The 26,205-nt window shown below is 44.7% G+C and overlaps 1 protein-coding gene across 4 annotated transcripts in view; it reads left to right on the top strand.

Moving 5' to 3' along the window:
• Window positions 1–3,270: 3,270 nt before the first annotated feature.
• The window catches only part of LRCH1 (leucine rich repeats and calponin homology domain containing 1), a 191,906-nt gene continuing 168,971 nt past the window's right edge, over window positions 3,271–26,205 (top strand). For all 4 annotated transcript variants that reach the window (XM_070578282.1, XM_070578279.1, XM_070578280.1 and 1 more), the window contains exon 1: window positions 3,271–3,878. In XM_070578282.1, the coding sequence (XP_070434383.1) occupies window positions 3,572–3,878 (307 nt within the window). In that variant the 5' untranslated portion in view covers window positions 3,271–3,571. The remainder of the gene's footprint in view (window positions 3,879–26,205) is intronic.

The following is a 26,205-nucleotide window of genomic DNA, read 5'->3' as shown; positions in this document are numbered from 1 at the left end:
AGAGAATATCAAGGTAAAAATAAGCGCTGACTCTGCCTGCCTTTGGGATCAAATGCCTGTTGTTATTGGACTACCGTCTCGGTGTGGTTTGCTTAAATTTTCAGGAGAGGCTGATGGGTGAACTTATCTGCTGGGGCTGACAGGAATGTGTGTCAGCCCCCCTTGTCCAATTAGCTGTGGCTTGAGGCAGCAGTCAGGACCATGAAGGACACATACGGATGACCATGCCCACCTCTTCAGCAAATGCTTTTGAGTTCCCACCAAAAGAGAATTCTTGATTTGCTGAGAAGGTCGTGTGGGCTGAATAGCCATGCTCAGATCTATCTGCCATTCTTAATAAGTTTGATCTTTATATACTTGTCCACAGCTCCATGTTTCAGGCAAGAATAAAAGGGCTGGTTGGTCTTAAATGTGTAAGAGTCTATGATGCAGTAACTTTTCTGAGCACAAGAAGAATTTTAAAAAAAAAAGTGTTCTAAAATTTTTTGATTTTTTGGCGAAGCTGATCACTTTTCTCCTAATAGCCAGTATTTTAAGCTGAGAATATATCTATTTCCCCCATTTTCTCAATCATTTGAATTCTGTTAACTTTGTGAGATAACTAAAGACAAAGCATGAAAAAAAACTGCTGCGATCATCCAAAGAGCTCATAAAAGATTATTTGTGGACCCTCCAAAAATGAGGCTATATAGGAAAATAAGCAGGAATAAGGACCAAAATATGGTAAATTGGATATATTAATTAGAACCCTTGGTTGCATGGACAAAAAACAAAGAAAATTGACTGAAGCAAACAGCAGAATGTATTATAGGTATACTGGACATCTCATCAAAACCAAAGATGTGAATCAGGAACAGTCAGCATCTAGGGTCTGAACACAATCAGGGTCCTCTGATCCTCTGGGTGCTCTGTCATCTGGTCAGAAGTCCACTTCTGTACTAACCAAGATGGCCCCCTGAGTCGTTGTAGTAACACGGCTGCTATCAGAGGACTATACATATGCACTGTTTTTAGAAGCAGTAAAAAGGATATTAAACAAAGGAGAGAGGTCCACCTTTTGAAAATATAGCGAAGAAGCAAGACAGCGAGAGAAAATGACTTATCACAACTCTTGAATATTTAGAAATAATCAAGATCAGTTTCAAGGGTCAGGAACCTCTCCCATTCTGAGGAAAAATTCCTTCTTTCAAGGACATCATTTGAAAGATGTATCAACAAATGGCAACCTGTAAAACAGTTGGTCTATGTGCGAAGCTTAATTGCTGAAATTCATTGTACACTAATCATATACTATGTACTCTTCTCGATTCTGGGATATGGACAGGGAGTTGCAAAGAAGAGTAGGCACCTCCCTCAAGGAGTTTCCCCCTTAGCAAGCTGTAGACAGTAAAGCAAGCTATAGTGACTATCAACCTAACATAAGGATCGATCATTTGTTAGAAAGCAAATTCTGAACTTATATTCCATCATTTTCTCGTAAAAAGAATTTGTGGTCTTTAAAAAAAAAATGTGCTCTATAGAGTGCATCGCTACAATTCATGGTCTGAACTAAATTTGCAGGCTGCCAGAAGATGTCCTCAACCATACCCTGCATATTGACCACACTGACGGGTCACTTGGTTTCAGCTGAAGATTTTCTATTGGTATTTTTTACTGTGTCTCTCTCTGCTTCTCACTTGCCTTTTGGGGAAGGACTAGTGAAGAAAGGGGAAGGTAGGTTAGTTTTCATAAGTGATGTAAGCATACCTTAATTTATTATTATTATTATTATTATTACAATTATTTCCAAGCCTGGTTTTTCAAAGTCTGGGAGGCTGAAGGGGAAAAAGAGGGTTAGTGAGCGGGGAGGTTGGAGGCAGGGTACCAGCAGGTGGCGCTTGTCTCCTCCGAGGAGACGAGAATGTTTGATTCAGCCTAGAGCGCTGCAGGAACGAAGGGCGACCAAACACGCATTCAGTGCAAGTGACATCCATCATGCCGTATTTTAGCGACGACTCCGTGAAGTCACAAGTTCCAGCCTGTTGCCCAGGCCATCACCTTTCTTCATGGCCACTTAAAAAACTGGTTCCCCTAGTGCAAGGGTTGTATTATTTTCGCATTTGACCCGCATCCCATTTCCTCTGGTCAAGTCGCTTACAGTAACGATCAGCCTCGGGTATAGAGCAAAAATAAAGGCCCTAAAGAGTTGGAGCTGAAACTTCGGAAAGGGGTGGGATTTTCTCAGTCTTCCAGCTGATCTCCCCTTATGGCATCAGATATTCTGTCACTTGTGGTGTGCCAGCCTTGGTCTGGGCAGAATGTGAATTCGCTTGCAAGGGAACACTTCAGTTCCCATGGCCCACAGGGGCAAGGAGAAGCTGGAGGAGGTCACTTTGACTGTACTTGTGGGCAGGCTCAAACTGTGACTGAGTTATTGGCTAGTTGGGGTCACTGGCTTTCTAACCTCTCCCCGCACCGCCCAATTCCGGGGCTCAGTCAGCCATCGCCAGCCCCTCTCCCTCATAGGACAATGGATTCTGTCTGCCAGAAAAACTACGTTCGTTTTGATAGTCCTTCCTGCGTCTGAAGCTTTCTACTGTCGCTCAGAAAACCTTCTGCCCTACTCCTATCTGTGAGTCCGCGCTGGGGCCGGGCCCGGGAGTGTACAGGAAGGAGGGCAACCCTGGAGTCTGAGGGCCACAAGTTAGCATCCAGCTCCGCCTCTGATTGCATGTGTGACCTTAGACTAGTTTCTTAACTTCCTCAGTAGACTGGGGAAACTATTTTTCCCCAAACAGGGTTCGTGGATTAATAGATAATTAATGCAGACTACCTAGACCAGTGTCTGGCTCATTGTAGGCGCCCAAATGCCAGGGGTCATCTGTCGGCCTGACCCCACAGTGAAAAATTGCCTCTTGGGGAACTCTGGGTCAAAGAGCCAGAATAATTCGCAGAGTTGAGATAACCTCTCACCTCCCTGTGATCTCACTGTATTTCAAATCCCATCTATTGCCTCGCCACCGTCTTTTCAGACCCCCTAAAACCTCTTGTCCCCTAAAACTCCTTGGGCAGCACAAACAAACAAAAACAAAAAAACCCAAAGGCATTCGGCGTCTAAATGAAAGTGACCCCGGTGCAGGCGTCCGGTCCCCTCACGTCCCCAGATTGCCGGGCCAAGCGCAGCGAAGCTGCGGCGGCCAGCCTGGCTGGGCGCGGAGGAAGGTTCGGGGCTGGACTGACAGCTTGGGGGGAAGGAGGAGGAGAGAGCCGGCGGCGGAGGAGGGGAGAGCCGCGGAGAGGAGGGAGCAGGGGCGGGAGGAGACACATGCGCGCTGCCTGCCGCCGCCGCCGCCGCCGCCGCCGCAGTGCTTAGCTTCTCGGGGACAGGAAACCTTCGAGACCGAGCTGCCACTGCCGCCTCCCCGTCCGCCCCCCATTCCGCGCGCCTGCCACACCCTCCTCCCCTTCTTCCAGCATCTTTCTGTGGAGCACTGCAGGGACTGGGCCCGAGGTGCCGTCTCCCCCTCCCAGGGGAAAGCTGTGACCCCCCCCCGCAGGAGCGGCGGGGCCGGGTGGGGGGGCCCGGGAGAAGATGGCGACGCCGGGAAGCGAACCCCAACCCTTCGTCCCTGCCCTCTCGGTGGCTACTCTGCACCCACATCATCCCCACCACCATCACCATCAGCACCACGGAGGAACCGGGGCCAGCGGTGGGGCCGGGGGAGGCGGCGGCGGCGGCGGCCCGAGCGGGGGCTTCAACCTGCCCTTGAACCGGGGACTGGAGCGCGCGCTGGAGGAAGCGGCCAACTCTGGGGGGCTGAACCTCAGCGCCAGGAAATTGAAGGAATTTCCCAGGACCGCGGCCCCCGGGCATGACCTTTCGGACACGGTGCAGGCAGGTGAGAGAGGGCGAGGGGTAGGCAATGGGTGTGGGTGGCTGTCTGGCTGGCTGTCGTGCCTTCCCGACGCAGTGGCCAGTCTGAGATCTGGCCTCGCTGGGGGCCCATCGGCCGGTGCTCTCCCGACTAAGGGACCTGCATTGATGCAGGAGAGGCGGACCCCGCAGAAGGCACAGTGGCCGCTGCCTCGCCCGGCGGCCGGTGGTGCAGCGCCGGGAGAGCTGGGGTGCGCCTGGCCGCTGCGCCCGCGAACGCGCGGGGCTCGGGCTCCCCGCCCCGAGGCGGCTGCGCCAGGGAAGTGGCTGCCGGGCTGGGACTTGCGGGCGCGCCGCGTGCCGCAGTGGAAGTGGGAGGATTCAGGCGGCCGTGTCGGCTTCCTGGGCCCCGCGCAGGGGCTGGGAACCCGAGCGCCGCGTCTGCGCCTCCGACCAGGGCTTGCACTCTTGGCGTCGAGGCGTCGCCCCGCTGACAGGGAAACCCAGACAAAGGTGGCGCGCCCTTGGCCGACCCTAGGGCATCGGCGCGTTGCCGCCAGGGCCCCATCGGCGACCCCACCGAGCGATCCGGCAATTTGGTGCCGACTGCAAGGAGGCGCCGGGGCTTCCTCTTCCTGCGCCTGTGAGAGGAAAGAGCCGCCGCGATTGTTGAGAATCCGAATGGGCAGCCACTTCGCAGGCACTCGGCTCCCTCGTTACTTGCCCTTAGCTAACCGCCCATACGGTTTGGTTCCTACCACCGAGGCTACCTAGTTCTCAGTAACCCGATCTCTGCGGGGGCCCTGGAAGGGTCGGCATGGTGTATTAGAAGAAGAGTAATTAAAGTGAGCCGGTTTTCCTGTGTGAGCCGGACAAGTTGTAACTCGCGCCAATGAGCAGCCAGCTTTTTCAAGTTATGTCATGTGTTGACATATTTCTGAGACGTCTGCTTTCTCTTTGGTAGTTGGAGTGACTGGGGCGAGATCTATAAACAGGAAGGAGGGTTGGTGGAAGGCGACTCGGGCCTCGGGATCCCTACAGAACTGACTTGGTTTCCCGACCATCCGGTTCAGTTTCCTGGGGGAGGGTTTCTATCTTGGCAAGCGCCCAACATTTCCCAAGGCAGTGGGTGCCCCATTTTGGAACCTCTGCCCTGGTCTCCTGGCTGTCATCACCTCATGGGCCTAGAGTCAGACCCCTTGGATCCTGAATGACTCGACTCTCACTTCCGGATCTCCCAGTTTCCCCTTGTGGGCTAAGGCGGGGGGGAGCCGGTGAGGGAGCCTTGGTTGGCTTTTGGTTTCCAGTGCTCCCCCCTCCTTTAATTCAGTAAACATTTATCAAGAGTCCTAATGAATATTCAGACAGAGTTCTGAGTTCACTGGGGGCAGAGAGGACTCTTCAGGGTCATTAAACTTTGTAATTTGGATTTAAGGAGAGTCAGGAATGGGCTAAAAGGAGGGAATTTCCAGAGTTGAGCTGTCAACAGCTGGAGAGTCTCTTTTTTAGGACCTCTTAGTTACATTTTCTCAAGTGGAAGTTATTCCAAGAATTGCCTGAATCATTAACTTAAAAAAAAAAAACCCTTAAGTTCTACTTCCCTTTGCGGTAGAGTGTCCCATGAACTCTGGGAGGGGTGGATATGACTGCAGAAGATGGAGCTGGCGTGACCAATAATAATATGTGTTTGCACGTTCAGCAGGGGGCCTTGAAAGTTGTTCCTCTGCTTCAATTCCGCCAGTGTTTATTTCCAAAGTTGGGTGAACTTGATGTGTCTGCTGTGTTGGCATTCTCTGAGAAGACTTGTGCTTTTAAAAGCAAGGACCGTATCTGTCAGTTAAGACATTGCCGTGTGAGGTAGATGCTAAAAAGTATTCCTGTTCTCCTCTCTTGCTTACCTGTGGTTAGCTTAGGTTGTGAGTTTTGCAAGTTTTAAATTAGGAACCTCACTTGCACGTGTTTAATGCTCAGAAAATTCTCTCTAGTTAAAACTCAGAGACGTAACGCTAACTCCCCATCAAAAAATGCAGTATTAATTATGGGGTGGAGGGAGTGTCACCAAAGTTTGCAGAAACTTAGGACAACTCAAAAAAGATAAAGAATATTCAGTGTAGCCAGTTATTTTACATGAAATTGGACAAATGTGTTAAGGATTTGCTTCTGCAAAACATCTTTGTTGCAGATCTAAAACTAAGTGTAAACCCAATGTATTCTGCTCCTCCTTAAGAAGTATTTACTGAGCACCGTTCCTTATTTGGAAAAGCAGAAATCAAAATAAAGCAGGAGTTAAAATCACCTCCAGTCTGCCCATTGTTGACATGTCCTGCGTGTAAAGAGTTCTAGCAGAGGGGAGAGTATGAGTAATAACATGTACAATAAAGATAGTGATATCTCCTGTGTTAATATTTAGTTTACAGAATCTCTCTTAAAATCAGAATGGCCCATGAGATCCTTAAAGACCTAAGATGTAAAGTGCACTTTTTCATAAGTTTTGTAATACAGGGAGTGACAGAGAAAGCTTTTCCTCACTGTTCACTTGTATGATAGAGGCCATTTGGTCTATATCTTGTAAAAGTAACTCTTCTGGCAGCCACCTGAGCAGAACTGCCCTCTTGGGCAATGTAGCTTACCTGAATGGAGTTGGAAACCGAGATGTCAACACGGAAACATAGAGGCCCTGGGCCACTCAGTAGATGTCTAAGCTGTCGCTCAAATGCATACACATTTTTCATAGGGAAAAACTCTCAGGCCCACACTTTGAGGTGATTGATTTACTCATATTTGAGTCAGAATAGTTGTGTTGTCAGGGTGTAGTGTTTTTGCAGGTGAGAAGGGGAAAGAAAGGCTGATCCACCCAGGTATGGTGGCACAGGTGATAGTGGCTGAAAGGAAGCGTGAACGAAAGAGCACGGTTAGTCCTTGGTGTGTGTGCTTTGCTCTGTGCCAGGTACGTCATCAGCACTGTCCTGCCCGCTCCTAAGAGAAGGCTATTCAGTTCTTCATTTACAGCTCAGCAGACTGCGACTGAGACAAGTGAGGTACCATGCTCAGGATCATACCCCCAGTGGGATAGTGAACCAGTGGATGGACTCTGATGGTTTCACTTTAGCGTTTATGTTCTTGACCATAGTCCTTCTAAGCAGGGAAGGGGTGGAGAGAAGCAGAATCTGGGAGGCTGTCTGGAGATTCATTCAACCAACATTCATTCCACGAGTACCTACCAAGCAGCACGAAGTGCCACGCTCTGTTCTAGGCACTGGGGATACAGCGGTGACCAGTGGAGAATCCCTGTATCCCTTCTTATGAGTTTTCATTCTAGTTGGAGGGGTATGGGGAGATAAATGAAGAAATAGATTGTGCAGCATGAGTAGGAAGAGTTATAGTATAGATGGAATATCTTTCTTTTAGAAATATACATGGTGTCTTGTGTTAAAGGTGACTCGAGGTGGCTTGTAACAGCAAAAGCACTAACAATGACTAGTAATAAATATAAACTAAAGCATGACATTGGGCTGGGTAAAAAGAAGCACACAAATATGTGTATCAGGAAAGCAAATTTTTTTTCTAGTGCTGATTCATTAACCAATGTCACTTTGGGATGAAGGAGTTCAAAAGGGTATTTGTCTGACTGAAATAAAGGGAATCGAAAAGAGGAGTAAGAAAAGAAAGTGTCTGTCTCAGGCTGATCACAGGAGGTTCTAGAAAATGAAAAGGAAGCCCTTGGACTTTGATGTGCAGAACAGTTGTTGAAGGTTGGACTCATTAAGGAGAGGGTGGAGTCTATCCTTGCCAGTATCTTTTTGAGGTGGCCGGAAGCAGGAAAGAATGTATGGGAAGAGCTTACCCAGGTAGGAATGTAGACGTGTGGCATCCAGAATACTCATTGAGGCTCTATGTGTGTGAGTGCGGAGCACTGGAGGAGGCGCAAAGGGTAAGACAAGACAGGAATGCATGCGAAGCTAAGTCACAGTTCCAGGAAGCCACGGAGCCTCAAGGCAGGTCAAGGTGAGATGCCAGGTAGCACAGATAGGCATCGATTTTGGAAGAAAAGGCCAAGCTATTTAGGAAAGACTTTCAGGTTTTGTAGGATGGATAGATTTGGGATAGAAGTGCCCATGACCATTTTGTGGTTGGAAAGATGGTTTGACGATGAGGAGCGATATCTGTAAATAAAACAATAAGAGGTTGTTTAAGCCTGTGCCTTTGGTCATATCGCCCCACCCACTCTCAGCGTGTACCTATGTAATGGAGTAACAGACCACAGGGCTCTTAGGGACCGTTTTTTTGAGGACTCCAGAGATGGCTGACGACTGGGATTTGTCAATCTGTGGGACTAACACCCTAATCTGTCTGAGCTGGCTCTCTCCAATATCTGTACAGATTCAGAGAATCTTCTCTGAGATTTGTGGGCAGGCTTATCTGCTGAAAGCTGGCTTTCCCCACCCAACTCCCATCCTATAGTGACTGAGTCCATAGGATGTTAGCTGTCTGTACTCCTTGGAATTCACACAGGACTTGATAAAGAAATCTGTTCGTTCTCAAGAACATGTTCTGTTCCACAATTTTGGCCATAAAGATTTTTCATTATGAATATAATGGAACTTTGGAAATCACGTGTTTTCTTAAAATGTATGTTCTTTTATAGTTATATCTAGTTTCAAATTATTTTTCTGCTGTTGAATTAAATTTGTTAGTTATTGCTGTAACTATGATTTATGGTGGTAGTCACTATCATATAAATGTCTATGTTCATTACATGTATTCTGAATACTTCTGCATTCATAAATCATTAGTCACCGCCTTCTACTTCCTATTATTATTTTTTTCTTCTGTTGATCAGTTTCTTTCTTGTTCATGTATTGGGGACTTCTAATAGTAAAAGCTTTTAAAAACAACTAAGACTCGATGTATATGGTGCTCTGAATCATGTCCAGATGTGTTTGTGTATAGCAGAAACAATCTCCACAAACATTCTGCTATTCTCATTGCCTGCATTGTAGGCTGCTCTTTATTGAAAAGGCAGGAACACACTAATCATGTTTCTAGAATAATAGCATGCTATTATAGGCCGCAAAACCTCTGGGAACTTTTGGTCTGTGCCAGTTTATAAAGGACAGCCCAAGGTTTGACCTTCGTCATTGAAATGCTTCTGCTGGATAGGTTGTCAGTCACTGTGACATCATATTTGATTTTTGGTGAGTGTGTGTTATTAGGCCAAAATTCGGCACACCCCACAATTTTAAATGTTTTAATTTAAATTATTGACTAAAAAAATTTTTTTTGAGTTCTGTTGCAAACTTAAATTTCCATGCTGTGGTTTAGCAATTCTTTGGGGTAAGCATTTAAAGGGTAGGTACCTTTTGAAATCCATGTTGATGTTGGTCAGTTCAGAGGTCAATTTCCTTTTACTCTTGCTGTCCTTCTGGTGTGTACAAAGACTTTTTCTATCCTGTTACTCAACTTCATCATTGTTTGTTTAAACATAAGTTGTTTCCCTCTTTTGTGTGTACCTTTCTGATTTTCCCCTTTTTCATATCTATCTCTATCTATCTATCTATGTATCTATCTACCTACCTATCTATCTCTCTCTCTCTCTCCACATAATAGACGTAATTTATTAGACACAGATATAGACACAGATGTAGGTATAAAGTCTTTTTATGTTTAGGCTGAGCAGCATTTGCTTTCTCTTAGTAGCTCTCCAAAGTCATCTCCCCGCAGGTGCTGTCCTGATTCTGCTTTTCCAGACACTTAGCAACTTACATGGCGGAACCGCTGTCAGCTCTGCCTCAGGCGCTTATGGGTTTGTCAGTCAAGCCACAGAACTTGAGCTTTTGTACTGTTTGTATGCTACTTTCCAGACTTGATTTAGCTGTGTGGAAAATTAGACTTCTGCCTGAGAGAGACACAAGGGGAAGCTGGCCTGGGCTTAGATCTGGCAATGCCGCCAAGATCACCATTCGTGAACTCGTTCAGTGATTGTGTCAGTTGTTGGAATTAAGGTAATTTGGTGTTAATTGCCGTGTTTATTTCAAATTATAAAATTATAATCCACCATAAAAAGTTTAAGTATGTAAAACACAAAACCCAGCTGTGTTTACCTATCTGATGGCTTTATTTAGGTATAACTTGTAGAAAGTCTAGAGGCTTCTGTTATTGGTGCTATTTTTTTGTCACATGAAGGTTTTTTTGCACCAGAATTTTCAGTTGCTGTGATAGTTCAGATAGATTTTTTTCTGTGTGTGATGTGAATTGTTTAACCAAAAAGAAAAAAAAAAAGAAAGGTCAGAATTGCAAGTAAGCCTTAGTTTAGGAAAAGTAGGCCTACCAATCTAGACGCATGCTTGAAGCATGCTGTGTTTCCTTCATCTTAATTTAAGAGTTGAGTAGTATTGCTTCCATGTACTGCAGGAAGAAGTCATACATTTGGAAACCATCTGTTCCCACAAAGTGTTTCAGAAATAAAGTGAGATTGTTTACATGAACAGAAAGTTGACGAACTGTGAGAATTTGGCTTCTCGCGCTTACTCCAGCAACGCAAGAGAAGGGAAACGCCTTTATAGTCAATTTCGGTGCATGCTCATAGTTTTTCCTGTGTGTATCCTCTTTAACTGGCCAGAAAGGAGCATATAGGTGGGGGAAAAAAAGATTAGAGAACAGCGTTTGATTTGCATAACAGAAATGTTTTATCTTTTTGCTTAACGTGAAATTACTGCTCCTGTGTTAATATGGTGTTCATTCTGAGCCAGCTCAATGTGTGGCATCTGAAACTCTTGCAGGACATTTTTAAGTCACCAGAGTCAGGTTATATGATTTTAGAATCTTCCTTGAGATTCGCTTTTCTTCCTTCTGCTGTGTTTCCTCTACTCTTTGTTGCGGGGGGAGGGATGGAGGTCGGGTACCCAAGACCTTGTGAGATGAAACAGGGCCAGGAGCCCTCCAGCTCAGTGAGTCTTGAATTTCCACTTCATGTTCTCCCCAGCTGCGCAGAAAGAGGCCCTGTCTTAGTTTTTTTTAATCCTCTGGCTTCTCCTGTGGCCTTGCTTTTGACAGCTGACCCCTGCAGTGCAGGACATGGAGTTTTGCTACACAATGCTTTCCTCTAATATTCTTTCATATTTTTGATGTCGGTGCCATACAGCGTTAGGGGTAGCCTCAGTGCGTCTGACCTGGTTCCGTCAGCTCAGCTCTGATTTGACTCACTTTATCTCTGCAGGCAACAGTGACAAGTTCAAAGATAACATCATCCGCACACTGCCTGACTTGGCCTTCCTCTAGATTGCCTTCATTTCGCTTTTGCAGGTCATTTCCCTTACTTCCCCTCCTCCCTGCCGTGTAAAAGTCGACTTACCCATTCTCATTTCATCCAGTCCCCAAGCCTACTCCAAACACCCAGCAGCCCCTCCGTGCAGATCTGAGCACTGAATCATGCACAGCCTTAAGGCACCTTTGCATTATTTCCTCAGGGCATATTTTCCTAATTATTGCCTTCCTCTTTTGGTACTTTCCTCGTGTTTAAGCTCCTTCCTCCTTTACTGACCTGCGAGATCTGGCTAGGCCCCGGGTTTTCCTTATTTTTGTGTGTGCCCTTCATGCCGATCACAGAAAGTGCTAGATTAACCTCAGTGGACTGTTGGTCTCCTCCTTCCTACTCACGGCTCACTCTTAGTCTACACTTCAGTCCATCATCTTGGATCTGCTGTGATGCCGTCCCCTGTGTGCACGTTTTGCTGAACTGCTGCCATTTTCTTGGTGCTGACCTTATTTTTTCTTGCACAGCATCTTGCTACTTCTCAGCATCGCCCACTGTATCGTCGGTCTGGGTTGCTACAACAGAATAGCACAGACTGGGTAGCTTAAACAACAGAAATTTATCTTCTCACAGTTCTGGAGGCTGAGAGTCTAAGATCAAGGCATGGGCAGGTTGGTTTCTTAGGGTCTCTCTTTGGCTTATAGATGACCACCTTCGCCCTGTGTGTTCGTATGGCCTTTCCTCTGTGGCTGGATGTCCCTTGGTGTCTCTTTGTGGGTCCAGATAGCCTCTTCTTAAAAGGACATCAGTCAAATGGGATTAGGGTCCACTTCTCTGAGCTCATTTAACCTTCATTACCACTCTAAAGGCCTGATCTCTGAATACACTCACCGTTCTAAGGTACTGGGGGTTAGGACTTCAAGATATGAATTTAGGGGGACACAATTCAGCCCAACGCTCACTCGCCCCTGGTGTATCTGGCAGCTGCAGCCGCTCCCCCAGCCTGGGTAAACTGACTTTCTACCTGCACAAGGCTGCCCTTCCACAAGACCAGGGTCAGGCCCGTCTAGTTCACCATCCCATCCCCAGCATCTAGCCCAGCGCCCGCGCTGTTCCTGCCTGGGCTCCATAAATGCTATTGAGCATAGGAATGTGCTGTGAAAAGGGCAAGGAGCCCCATTTACACTTAAAAGTTGGTGACTGGCTTGTCTGGGCCCCCCTCCACCCCACCATCTCTCATACATTCAGAATCTCCTTTTTGGTGGCTGACGGGTTCCTAGAGTCATTCATTTTTTTCAACAATAGTAAAAACAAAGGTGAAGTTGCCTCTCATCAACATTTGCAAGTGTTTGATAAGCAATGTTACATCTATTGGTCAGGTGAGTTATAATGAATTCTGAAGGAGATGGGCGGGGAATTTTTTTTTTTTTGAGGAAGATTAGCCCTGAGTTAACATCTGCTACCAACCTTCCTCTTTTTGCTGGGGAAGACTGGCCATGAGCTAACATCCATGCCCATCTTCCTCTACTTTATATGTGGGACACCTACCACAGCATGGCTTGCTAAGCAGTGCCATGTCCGCACCTGGGATCTGAACCGGCCAACCCTGGGCTGCCAAAGCAGAATGTGTGCACTTAACCGCTGTGCCACCGGGGCGGCCCCTGGGCGAAGATTTTAATATACCAAATATTGCTTGAAATTAGCAAATAAGGTAAGACTAAAAGTTTTTGAGCACTGATGTGTAAGGAGCTGTGGATGATTCATGTTAATGGTAGTTTCTTTGGAAACATGCGGCCTCAGTTCTGACATGAAATTGTGAATCTGGAGATCTTGGCATCAGGCTGTGAATGAAGCTCCTGCCTCCTGGGGATAATTCTCTCCCCTCCTGCCATTCCTACCTGAAGTCAGAAAGTTCCCTCCCCTCTTGCAGGTCCCATGGTCAGTGGGCCCAGCAGAGTGGGTGTCCCTTCCCACTGGTGCAGGGTGCAAAGGTTGGCATAAATCAAGGGGAGTCAGTGCTGGGCCTCTGAGGCTGCAGGCTGAGGAGGAGCAGGTGCAGGAGATGCCCCCTGAGGGAAACGGGGAGGGATTCAGATACTTCTCTACTTAATTTTTGTATTTCTCATATCTTATCGCCTCAATTTATTAATTTTAGAATTTAAAGCAAGGTGCCGAATCTCTCTGAACTTCAGGTTTGTAATTTGTTAGGAGTGAAAATACACTTTCCCCCTCAGGGTGGTTGTGAGGATTCACAAGGTAAGGTCCAGAACCCAGGGCACAGTTCGGGTCTGGTCCAGCGGGAGTAATCAATAGATGTCACTTGCCTTCCCGGAGTCCCATGGGGTTATGTGTCATAGTTTTCTTCAATAAAATAAATAATTGGACGTTGTCAGCATATCATTAGCATAGTGGCTGAGCGCACAGACTGTGGCTGGGTCCTAATCCTGGCTCCACCAGGGCAGAGCTAGTACTTAACCTTCCTGTGCCTCAGTTTCCTCATCAAACAGTGGGGGATAGTAATCATAGGATTATTATAAGGAGTAAATGAATGAATATATGTGTAAAGTGCTTAGGTCAATGTCTGACACTGATGTTTGTCATTATTATTATTAAACTCATTAGTAAAGAGGTTCAATCTTATAAGGCACAGAAAGACTAGTTAGATTCCTAGAAATAGTATGACATTAATAAATTCATCTTGATACCAGAAGACTTGAGTGTATGTGCTTTCAGTGCGTGCAAGCGTTATTTATATTCTTTTCACAGTCTTTGGAGGATGGTCGAGTAGGCGATATTTATTATACCAGCTTGGAATATCCAGAGCTAAATTCCATGTGAGGAAACCCAGACTAGATGGTGAAATGATTTTCTTTGGGTTGTGTTGCTAGTAAGCGGTCCAGCCAGGACCGTGTGTTCTAATGCACTTTCCATTCATTCCTCAATATAACAGCGGTCTTAGGTCTGATTTGATTTTACCAGGACAAAGAAATCCTGAGAAGGACGAGGCTGGTAGAGAAGGCGTTGGGGATTCTCCCGGTGGAGAATGGGAGCTGGATCTTATTGCCACACTGTGAATTCAGGGGAGGGTGCTGGGGACCAGGGCTTGTTTTTGGCTTTGGGATCTAGGACTGGGAAGGAGGGGAGGGCCTCACCCGAGGGCTCCGAGGGCGGTTGTCGCCCTCTGCAGAGGCCTGCCATTGATTTAAGAGCTTTTCCAGATTAACATAACTAAATAAATAAATTGACCACCTTTTTATGCTCTTGGCAAAAAACAATTTGTGAATCTTTTTATGTTTTTGGCAAATGCTCTGAAGAGGTCCAGCAAATAATTCTTTTATAAGAAGTAAGAAGAAGTCTATGAGGAGGCAAAGATTTAAGAGCAAATATATAAATTTAAATGTATCTCTTCTTTTCTTACTGTTTTCCTGGTATCCAGCATTTATTTTGCACTTTAATCAGAAGTTATTTCATTAAGAGCTTTGTGATAGGCTCAGCATCACCCTTAGCTTACCGATAAGGGAACTGAAAGGGGGATATGGTCCAGGCCCAGGGTCCTTGAGCACGCTTCCTCATTCAGTCCTCATGACTACCTTGCAGGGTAGATAGTGTCCTTGTGGCCGAGAAGGGAACTTACCAGTTAGGCAAGCTGAGCCCGTTTGTAGATCCAGTAAAGACAGAGCCAAAATTGCAATCAGAGCTCTTGTGGAAAGAGTGCGTGTCTCCTGCCGTGCTCTGTTGTAGTGTCACTGAATATTCGGAGCTGGAGCAACCGAGCAGAGGAGGAGATTTTGCAATGAGAATCAAGCTCGGAGCATTTCGACAGCAGTCCTTGGGGTGACTCAGTGACTGAGGAGCAGAACCTCCCGTAGGTTCTGGACTCGTGTTATTTCTCCCACTGAGCTGAAAGTGGATGCAGGGGACCCAGGTGTATGCACAGGGGGTTCTCGTCCTGATCCTCACCTATTTGTCATGCCCAGTTAGCTCCATTTCTAAGAAGTGTGTTTTAAAGCAAGTGACAATTATTAGTTTTAAAAATCCTTCAAGGTGTCTATTATTTAAAAATGTAAATACACATTCGAGTTTTTAGTTTTGCTATAAAATTTTGTTAGACTTTCTAATCTGTAACCTAATGGAACAGCCCATTTAAAATTTACTAGATTTGATGCGCTCCAACAAGAAATGAATAAACAGCTTTTGGGTGAGTGACCAAGTAGTTACTTTCTGAATATTCCCTTTGTAATACAAGTGCTTACGTCCTAAAAGTTGTTTTATTAAGTAATGATCATCAATTTGATTTCTAAAAATGCATTTTATTTTGTAATAAAGATTCTTCAATACATTAATTAATTGCTTTTACAATCTTATAAATGAAATAACACAGCAGCCCATTTTGGTTAAAATGGCAGCACAGTTTATGGCTAAATAACCGAAATTTTTTGTGTTTATGCAAATTGGTCTAATTCAAAGGAATCTGATTGTGCAATTGAAGACAAATAGCTCTCTCTTTGTGCACTTCCCTTGGAGGTGTGGATGATAATCTCTGCGTGCAATTTAAGGCAATTATGTGTTTTTTTCTGTTCTTTAGAAAGCCTGGATAAATCAAAGTTAATTTTAGTTGTACCAGTCATTCCAGTGGTTATAGTCTTGTAATAAACTCTTCGCTGTGGTTTGTTCGATATTTACAGTTAGTGCTTTCTTGCCTCTGTGCAGTCCTTTACAGGGAGCTGCACTGTGACTTTAGGAGTGCTAGTGTGCCTAAGTCTGATCTCTTTTATGAAATTCAGTTGGCAGCTGTGCAGGCGTGCTGTTGCTCCCCCACCCCTAGAGTCCTTGGAATCAGTATGTTAATGAAGACTCGGTATCTCAATATGAAATTCGCACAGTGGGAGTTCTGAGGTAATGTGCCCTGATGGAGCCCTTAATGTCTGCCTCTTAGAGAGTGAGTGACAAAGACAAGATAACCCAGCTAAGTACTCTCATAATCAGGCAACCCGGATCTTTTGAACGTGGTTTCATAGTTTCAGTGTGTGTGCTCTCTTGCGTCTCGGTGTCTCAGACGCCTGCTCTCCAGGGCTGAAGAGAGTTTGTAAGCTCTTCATACCACGTGGTACATTGGGTTGGACAAGCCCCATCACCTTTAGATGAGAGACTTCAGCTTTCAGACATATCGCTTTGCATAATTCTATGCAACATTCTTTCGTTTTTCAAGAACCTTAGGTCATGGTGAACATCACAAGAGGTGCTCTTTTAGGATGCTCATAAGTAGCATCATCCTAAGTCTGGGTTTGCTGGGCAGTCTTGTTTATACTTCTTGCCCTGGCCTAATTAATAATAGCACCTTCTTTTAACACATCCCCATTCAGATGATAAATTATATGGTCACTTGACTCATATGGGATCATAGACACCATCTTTTAAGAATAAACTGAGATAGAGGCAAGCAAAGTGACTTGCCCACGCCCCCCAGCCAGTTACTGTCAGATGGCGAATAGACCCCAACCAGCTTATTGAGGTCATCTCTGTCAACTTCCCCTACTGCTGCCCTTTGAAGGAATTACAGTGCTTGGTTGGTTTCTCTGTCTCTCTCTCTCTTTTTTTTTTTGGTGAGGAAGATTGGTCCTGAGCTAACATCTATGCCAGTCTTCCTCTATTTTGTATATGGGACACTGCCACAGCATGGCTTGATGAGCAGTGTACAGGTCTGCACCCAGGATCTGAACCCTCAAACCCCAGGCTGCGAAGTGGAGCACGTGAACTTAGCCACAATGGCCCCTGGTTTCTCTTTTTAGCTTTCACACTAAGAAACTCTCTCAGGAAGGCCTTTGGCATTAGTCATTAATTTTAGTGGGAAAAATAGAGCATTATTTTTAAATTATAGAATAATAGCATATGTAGAAAGAAGTCTATACAAAATGTGGGCATGATTTAAATGATGATAGTAAAACAGACATAGGGACAGAGAGCAGATAAGAAGTTGGGACAGGGGGTGGGGAGGTTATTGCCTGAGAAAGCACAAGGGATGATGGAAATGTTCTAAGTCTTGACTGTAGCGGTGAGTACACAGACTTACGTGTTTGTCAGAACCCGTGGAACTCTAGGCTTAAAATGGGCACATTTTGTTGTATATAAATTATACCTTAATGAAGTAGACTAAAAATACACCTATGTACCCACTATTTAACTTAAAAAGTAGAACATTTCCAATACTTTTTTAGCTCTGTGCATGCTGCATATCCCTGATTGACAAGCTGTTTTAAAACAGAATAATTGGGGCGTCATGGCTGAATCAGTGCCTACTATTAGAAGACTGATATTTCTATTTTAGTGGACAGATTCTTTGATCTTCATTTTCTTTATTTTGAAACAGCTTGGTAACTGTCTATGTAGTCATACTAATAAAATATTCTTATTCTGTTTAGGAGTGGCACTTTATTTTATTGATAGAAAAAACTGATACCAAGCCAGGTTTTCTAGGATCCCTGGGGTGATGTTAGCTAATGAAGTCCAAAGCTTAGGAGCATTTATTGTGCACCTACTGGGTGCCAGACACTTTGCAGACATGATCTCATTCATCCTGTCAGCCTGTGATAGGTGTCATTTACCGTAAATTTTGTCCAGTGCAGAAACTAAGGCTCATACGTGTTAAACAGCTCGCCTAAGATCCCCGAATGGAAAGTGAAGGAGCCAGAGTTTGAACCCCAGCTGCCTGACTATAAAGCATTTGCCCTTCTCACCGAGCGCACTGTCATTAGAAAGAACTGCCTTTTACTGGGGACAGTTGAGCGCTTTGGCTAGCTCCCTGTTTGAATCCTCTAGCACCAAGACCATGTGGCATGTCACTTGCAGACTTCCTACATCACTCCTGTGATCTGGCCCACTCCCAGCTCAGTCTCCTCCTGGTCCTCACCCAGTGTCGGCTGCCTGATGGCGGATTTAATAGGCCTCTGGAATGTGGTGCCACCAGGTTTGCCTCTCACCCTTCTCATGGGCCTCCGTGGCTCCGGCTGCCTTTTTCTTTGCTGTCCCCGTATGTTCCAGATTAAGTGGCCTCTACTTCACCTTTGATCATACCTTTCCGTTCCTCCCTGTATTTGCAAATAAAATAAAACAGAAAACAAAACAACAAAAAATGAAACTCTGGTTCTCCAGTCTGTGTCAGTGATCCTGTCTCTTCTGTGATGCCCCAAAGCCCAGCCTCCCTCTCCCACATTCACCTCCATCTTTTCTGAACTTTAGACTTTTGGTTTATCACAGGTAGTTTAAGTGATTGAGTTGATCCTTCGTTGTTCTTTAATTTCATGTCTTTTCTTTCCGATTAATAATAAGAATGATAATAGCTTTATTTATTGAGCCAGGGATTGTGTTATGTACTTGAGATGTCTTCTCTCATTTAATCCCCAGAATAATCTTAGGAGGTAAGTACATGTTTTCTCCCTATTTGAGAGATTAGAAAATCAAGTCTCAGAGAAAAAAAGCCTGAGATCACATAGCTACTGGAGAAACTGAAATTTAAATCCAATTTGACTTGGGTGGTCACATCCTTCTTTTTATTGACTCCTCACACATCCATTGAAGAGAGTGGAAAAGAAAGGCAACTGACATTTCCTGTGCCTTTACTACAGCATGTAGGAGAGATGGTGTGACATATTATCTCACAGGATCCTTACCCTAATGCTAAGAATCAGATATCATGATCTCCAAAAAACTGAGGCTCAGTTTAAATAATTTACTCAGGGTCACAGAGCTGATAAGTGAAGGCATGAAAATTAAACCAGGTCTTTCTGCTCCTATAGACGCCACCTCTGTGCATGAAGAACTCCTTCTGTATTCCGCTTTTTACTCTCTGCAGGGCCTGCCATAATGCTGGATATTAGTGAAACTTTACAATTAGTTATAGGTTGACCGAAAAAACCTAAAGTTCCCTTTATTCTGTTAGAAGCCTGTGCATATAAGAAATATTCCAGTAGAGAAAAGTGGAACCCGTAAAGAATGTTAGAAGAGATAAAGTAAGAACAAAGATGAGGTGGAATAGATTCACGAACAGCATGGCAACCACAGAATTTTTTGTTTATCTTTTGAGAGATTTTCTTTATACTTCCCTGAATTTTACTATAGTGGAGCAGGAATGTCTAAAATTACAAGTTGGGAGAGGATGACCTAGTATTCCTATTCAAATTTTGAAGTTGCTCTGCTGTTGGCTTTCTCCAATCAGCCGACTTCCCCACTTCTAACTGCCATTCTCAGAGACAGAATTAAAAACTAATAGCCAGTTGCTCTGGGCTCTTTCATTGGTGGATTTGTAGACCATTGAAATTCACCCTAGAGCTCACCCTGCAGAGTAATTAACCATTTTTTTAAAAACCCAAACAAACAAGGAACCCCTTTAAATTTTAAAAATATGTTACAATATGTTAGAATTTTGTTGATCAAAATACACATTCTCTAACTGCCCACCACACCTTGTGCATCTCTGCCGTTAGCGCACGTAACCCAGCGCGATGAGAAGACAGGTCTGCATCAAGTGTGGTTCCTCGGTCTTGGACTGTGTCCTCCACTTTCATTCTTATCAGCAGAGTGTTTCTACTGAGTGTGCTGCGCGCCAGGAGAACAGTTGTCAGTGGCATTCACAGTGGTGTGTGTTGGCATGCATGCCAGAAGAGACTCAAGTGTAGACTCTTGAATAATGGGCACCAACTTGGTCTTCCAGCACATGGCCTTTTGTGCTCGTGGTAACTGGAGCAGTGCTGGCTGTGTGAGCTGGGTTTTCTCAGAGTGTGCTATGTGTATCATCTCCCAGGGCTGTCAACCTTCTTAGAATTGTACGTGATATGAGAGCCCTTCCAGAATGAAATACCAAAGTACTCACATCCCCACATCTTTGTCACTGGCTTCCATCCTTTTCTTGCTGTGACTATCCAAGAGGTTTAAAACCATGATAGCTGTTTAGGTAATGGGCTTGGAGTCCAACAGATGAAGGTCAAATTCCAGCTTCCTCGCTTTTCAGTTGGGCGACTTGGGGCAGTTTGTGCGCCTCTCATGCAGGGAAAGAACCAAGTGGGACTCTTTTGGGTTGCATGGTCAGGGAAGAAGGGGCATTGCAGACTGCGTTGTGTGGTTGACTGATAAACAGGACACTTCTTCCCTTCATCCATTTGAAGACTTAAAATAATTTTCTGTGGGTTCTCCCTCCTGCTTTTTAAAGCATTTCCCTCTCAATTATTCCCTTTCTTCAAGTATATAAAGCATTATGTGCATGTTCTAAAGTTTTTAAAAGGAAGTCACACAAACTTTAATGATTTAAAAGATTTAAAAAAGTCAACCCATGTAACTTAAAACTGATTATGAAACACTCACTTGTTTACTTTTGGTTGCTTGGAATGAGTGTCCCCCTCCCCCCCCATTTTGGTGTACGGGATATTTATTGGTTTTTCTTCGTCTTTTCCTTGTCCGCTTGGATAATTTTAGCCAGCAAAATTCTTTTGGCAGCAGTAATAATAAAGATTCTGCTTAGTCTTAGGATGAGGTTTACATTAAATATTTACAAGACGTTCTTGAATGTTAGAATAACAGGTTCTTTTGCCCAGTGGATAGTGAGATAACCGAAAAAATCAAATCGAATCAAAATATGCCTGATAGACAAGAACCACCGTCTTTTATTAGGTGGAAATCCTCACTAGGGTCTACTCTTCTTTCCACTCCTGTCCTACCTTGGGAATAACTCCGACTGTGGGCAGCAGAGAACTGCTGGAACGCTCTGTGTTGCTGCTTCTCTTGATCATTGCCATCACGAAGGATTGCGTTCTCCACCGGAGATTAGTAATTTTATAGGCGAGGAGTTTAAACTCAGCTATGCACCCCAAACTTTGGTGAAGATTGACTGCTGTATGGCTTAACTTCGCAGAACCACAGGATGTGTTTATGGTTATCTAAATAAAGAATTCTTACTGTGGCCTCGTGGTTATGACCCCAGAACTGTGCTCCGGCGGGCAGAGTGCACGAGTGGTTCTCTCTCCAAGGTGAAGGAGGCATTGCTCTGTAGCATAAATCTGCAAAATGAAAAGCTGTGCGTGTGTTTGGGAGGGCGTACAGAGTGGTCTTGTTCCTCCTTGTAAAACTCCTCAGGCAGGGGTTTTCAAAGCTTTGCATAGGGCTTGTTTTGATTAAATGTCAGCATTGCTTCTTGAGCCCTGCCCAGTCAGTGCCTTGACGACTGCTGGAGATCAGTGTGTGCTCATGGGATCCGTTTAAATTGAACTGAATGATACAGAAACCATCACCCAATTTACATTTAGGTACATCATATTTTCTGTCTCTCTCTCTTTCTATTTAAAATTTCCCTGAGGTGCACGCAGGAAGCTCTTTTTGGTTGAAATGAGAGTAAAGCCAGCTACGGAGCCCTGCAGCTCTTGCCTCTGAATCATGAGGAACATCTGTTGGGAAGTTCAAAGGGAATGAACACGATTGACAGGAGTGCAGGAGGAAAGCCCTGGCAGGGATGATACGAAACAGTCCATCATCCGAAAGTAACTAATATTTGACTTTGGAATGAATTTTTATTTTCGGCAGTGGATTTACTTCCGTGTTCTGCCTGGATAAACACTGGAATTAGTCTGCATTCCTTGCGCACACGCTGATTGTGGCCAAAGCAAGTGGCAGCCTTGAGGCATGCTGGTGACCAGGCGACAGCCATCTGAATCAGACATTTGTGTGGACCTTGTGTTCATGTAACTTCTCCATAAGCCAAAGAAACAAGAAACGGAAAGATGCCTTTAGCGAGGTTCTCACACTTGGCAGCATGTTTTAATAATAGTGCTCCCTTTATGCGGGCCTTAAATGAGGACTTCTTTTCCTATTTTTTTTTCCTATAGGATTTGGGTTATCAGTGTAAAACTTGTTGGAATTCCTGAGTGCACCAATTTAAATACCCTTCCTTCTGAAAACCTGGAGTCCTGCCTGAAGTTGTCCATTGCTACTGGACTCAACAGAAATCATTGCATCCTTTATTCTGTTCATCTGTGTAGGTTTCGAGACCCAGGAGGGCACTCACAACCTGGTCACGATGCTATTGTGGATCAGAGCTCTGAGTTTTAAATGCTGTCGACTTTGGTGCCTTTTGAAAAGCTGGGGTGCAGGCTGCTTCTCTTTATGTGTTCTCATCTTCCCCCAGCTAGTAGTAGAGGCTCCCTCTCTGGTTCCCTTGAATTTTGTAGTTACCCTTTATCACGTGCATCTCATCATATCGCACTTCTTTGTTTCTCTATGCCCAGCATCCCAGCACAGTGCTAGACCCACATTGGCATTTTAGTATTAGTTTTAGTTTTAGTATTAGTTTTCCATTGCTTCATAAGAAATTGCCCAAAAAACATAGAGGCTTAAAAACAACATGCATTTATTATCTCATTGTTTTCCTGGGTCAGGAGTCGGGGCCTGGCTTAGCTGGATTGTCTGCTCAGGGTCTCACAAGACTGTAATCATGGTGTTGGTGGGGGCTGCTGTCATCTGAGGCTCGGAGTCCTCTTCCAAGTTCATGAGGTTATTTGCAAAATTCAGTTCTTTGTGGCTTTAGCACTCAGAACTCGTGGTGGCTTTTTTTTTTTTTTTTAAAGAGGGTCCCCGTCCTCATTTAATGGTATTACCTGATTAGGTCAGGCTCACTGAGGATCATCTCTCTGATGAACTCAAAGTCAACTGATTAGGGGCCTTAATTATGTAACCTAATTGTGGGTGTGATATCCTGTCGTATTACAGGTCCCACCCACAGTCAAGGACAGAGGCTTATACAGGGTATGATCACCAACAGCATAGATATTGTGGGGGCCATCTTAGAATTCTGCTGCCAGAATGCTCAATTATGTTGAAAGAATAAATGAATGAATTCGGATAGACGGCAATACAGCAACCAGCTTTAGTGTACAATGAGTGAGAGAAGGTATTGAGTTCCTTATTGCAAAATGCACCTGCAAGCAGTTTCTTTGTCATCACTGAGCTGTTTCCTGGTAATTATAGGGGCAAAAGCAGAGAAGAAACAGCAAGAAAGGAAGGAAGGAAAAAGAGAAGCAGAAGGAAATCATAAATTTCGGGCTGATTTCAGGTCGCAGTTCCCAGTAGCTCAACCCCCAGCAGGCTGTGAGTCTCTCCTCAGTTCTGCTCCTGGGCACAGCCACTGTGGGCATCGAAGGGCGGAGGCACCCAGTAAAGAAAGCCCCATCAGCTTTGTTTTTAGTTTCCAGAGATCAAGGCAAGCCTAGTGTGAGTCTTTATTCAGTGCCTCACAACCACATGCGGCATCCCCTTGGAATCCTCCTGGCACTGAGATGCATTAGGTGTGGAGAGGAAACTTTAGTTTCAAATCTCCTGGCTGCAGTTGGCTTTACAAATCAAATTGAACCGTGGCCGTCTGTGTTTAATTTGGAAGAGCAGAAAGGATGTGTGCTTGGTGGCGCCCACATGGTATAAAAGTCCCTGTGACATAATACCACTCTGCCCAGCCTCAGGAGTTTCCTGTGCAGACAATGGCCCTGCTTCCCTGACAGTTCCCAGGCCTGGGTGCCACCTTGTGTAAACATGACTGCTTTTAGTGCATCACAGAGGCAGAAGGATGACACATTAATAGCAGCTGGAGGATCTCATTAAAATTCGGAGGAAAATATGAAGGCTGGTAATGTATAAACAGTGAAAGACTCTTTGTCTGATCTGATTAACAGTCGGATACATTCTGAGTGCAGTTTCTAGATGGTAAGAACCAACATTTCAGCCAGAAGCACCATTCTTCTTTAGAATAGCGTATCCCTGTTTTTCAATTCTCTTATTCCCTCCAAAATTAATATGCTGGTCCTTTGTTCTCCCTTGAGAACTGAAATAGCTTGGTGGCCGGGACGGTCTCTGCAAGCTGGTGCAGACTCAGCAGTCACTAGCTTGCATTGGGAACATCTGAATTATGCAGTCAGATGCTAACAAGCTGGGAGCTGGAAGCATAGGGCCTGGCCCTCCTGCCAGAAAGAACAGGGAAGCACACTGGGGGAGCTCCTGACGGGGACGGGTTGGCATTCTCTTACTTTTATTAATAATTTTAACTGGTAGAGCCACACTGCAGCCTCCCAACTCTGCATGGAAAGCCTAAGGCTGATAAAAGTTCCCTCCCTCCTGAAGAACAGTGAGACGTTTTCCCCAATATGTAGCTGGGGGGCTTACTGTGTGCAGGGAAAGCACTGGGTTTTCAAGAATTTGTATGTAGACCTTGGAATAAAAACAAAATATGCCAAAGGACTGTTCTTTTGAAACTCTGGTCCAGTTGACTCGACCGAACAGGAGTGCCGTCATGTTCTCCACTGCAGCATCTAATGGGCAGAGTTTGCCGACTGGACTGCCGCCTGATATTGACTCAGAGAACACAACTCTAGCTCTGACTGTCAGCAGTAATAGGGTTCGTTTCTTTACTCACTGGAGAAATAGTAATCACTATGCAAAGTGGACTGTCCATTTGGCTTCTTAGAACTCCGTGGAGCAAGATGTCAGTATGAGATGGGTTGATGTGCTCTGTGTCTTTTTGCCTATGGTTGTTTCTTCTTTCTTGGCAGTAGTTTTTCTGTACATCTCCACTTTGTAGCTAGTGGGGAACAAAGATTATTTTTTCCTCTATTAATCCATTTTTTAACTGAGTTGAGCAGAAGGTAGAGTCGGCTCCTTTTCTGGGGTTTATCACTCTCGATCTGATGATGTGACAATAAAGAGATAATAACATCTCAATAATCACAACAAAGCAGATAATCTTCAGCTTCTTTCCTAAATTACGTTTTCCCTTTTTACCATCTTCATACGTTTCAGAGTTTATTTTTCTGTAAACTCACCTAAAGGCAGCTGCCTGCTTTGTCCCCAAATACCTGAGCAACGGAACTTGGAGAATGGCTGTCAGTTAAAAAAAAATTTGGTTTCAGAAACCTGGCAACTTCAAATGTTGAAGCCTGAGGTGCCTGATCTTAGGAACCTCAGCATTGTGACAGGGTCAACCTTGTGGAGCTCCCGAGTAATTTGAGAAGACTTGCAGGCTGTCCCTCAGAAAGGTAGGTCTAGAAAGTGGCTTCTTGAAGGATGAAACCTTTCAGGCAGGTGGGATGGCAAGGGAAGCTCTTGGAGTACTCTGCCGTGAACGTTTGCTTCGCGTTTCTAGCATGGCCTTTTATAGAATTTATCCCTCTCCCAGGGCACCCCCCCCATTGCCTCCAATTTATAAAAAATGAAGTCCCGTTTAACTCAAATAATCTTGTTTGATAGTGAGCCAGCTCTGGAAAAGCTTTATAAAACGATTTCCAATGAAGAAGGCATTTTTACACTTGTATCTAAAGGTCAATAAGATATAATAATAATAATAAAATAAAATATAAGAGCTTTAGTTATTTTACTTTTTCTTACACGGCTCTTTTCTTCTTACCCCCTTACCGGAATCCTGTGTTATTAGAATGAGGATATGAAATTGTCCCAGGCATAATTTACAATTTGCATCCTACCCAGCTATTGAAATGACAATAGTAAAACCACTAAGAAACATACAGGAACCCATGTCTTCTTGTAATGACAGTGTTTAGGGGTAGTGCATACTGCTTTCTGTTCCAGGGGCACTAATGTTGGAATTGGAGATACTTACCTTTTTTTTCTGTAAGGAAGATTTGCCCTGAGCTAACATCTGTTGTCAGTCTTCCTCTTTTTGCTTGAGGAAGATTGTCGCTGAGCTAACATCTGGAGCAGTCTTTCTGTATTTTGTATGTGGGATGTCGCCACAGCACGGCTTGATGGGTAGTGCATAGATCCATGCCTGGGATCCAAACCCTCGAACCCTGGGCCTCTGAAGTGGAGCATGTGAACCTAACCACTATTCCACCAGGCCATTCCCTGGGGACACTTACTTCTTGTTCTGGGACAAATCTGTAAGATTGGTAAATTGCCTGTTGATTCTCATTTGCAGCAGGACTTGTAAGATGAACTAGTTTGTGAGACCAAAAGGAAAGTCCCTTCCCTTTTTGCCATTCCTGATCCTATAAGAAGTGAGTTAACTAGTGCTGACATATTGGAGAATCCTACTGTCACCTGCGAGACATGTCTGTGA

Source organism: Equus przewalskii, chromosome 16, assembly GCF_037783145.1.
Source record: "Equus przewalskii isolate Varuska chromosome 16, EquPr2, whole genome shotgun sequence".
In the NCBI taxonomy this organism is placed as follows: domain Eukaryota; kingdom Metazoa; phylum Chordata; class Mammalia; order Perissodactyla; family Equidae; genus Equus; species Equus przewalskii.
Note: the sequence above shows the minus strand (reverse complement) of the source record. Positions and strands in the feature narration are given on the sequence as shown.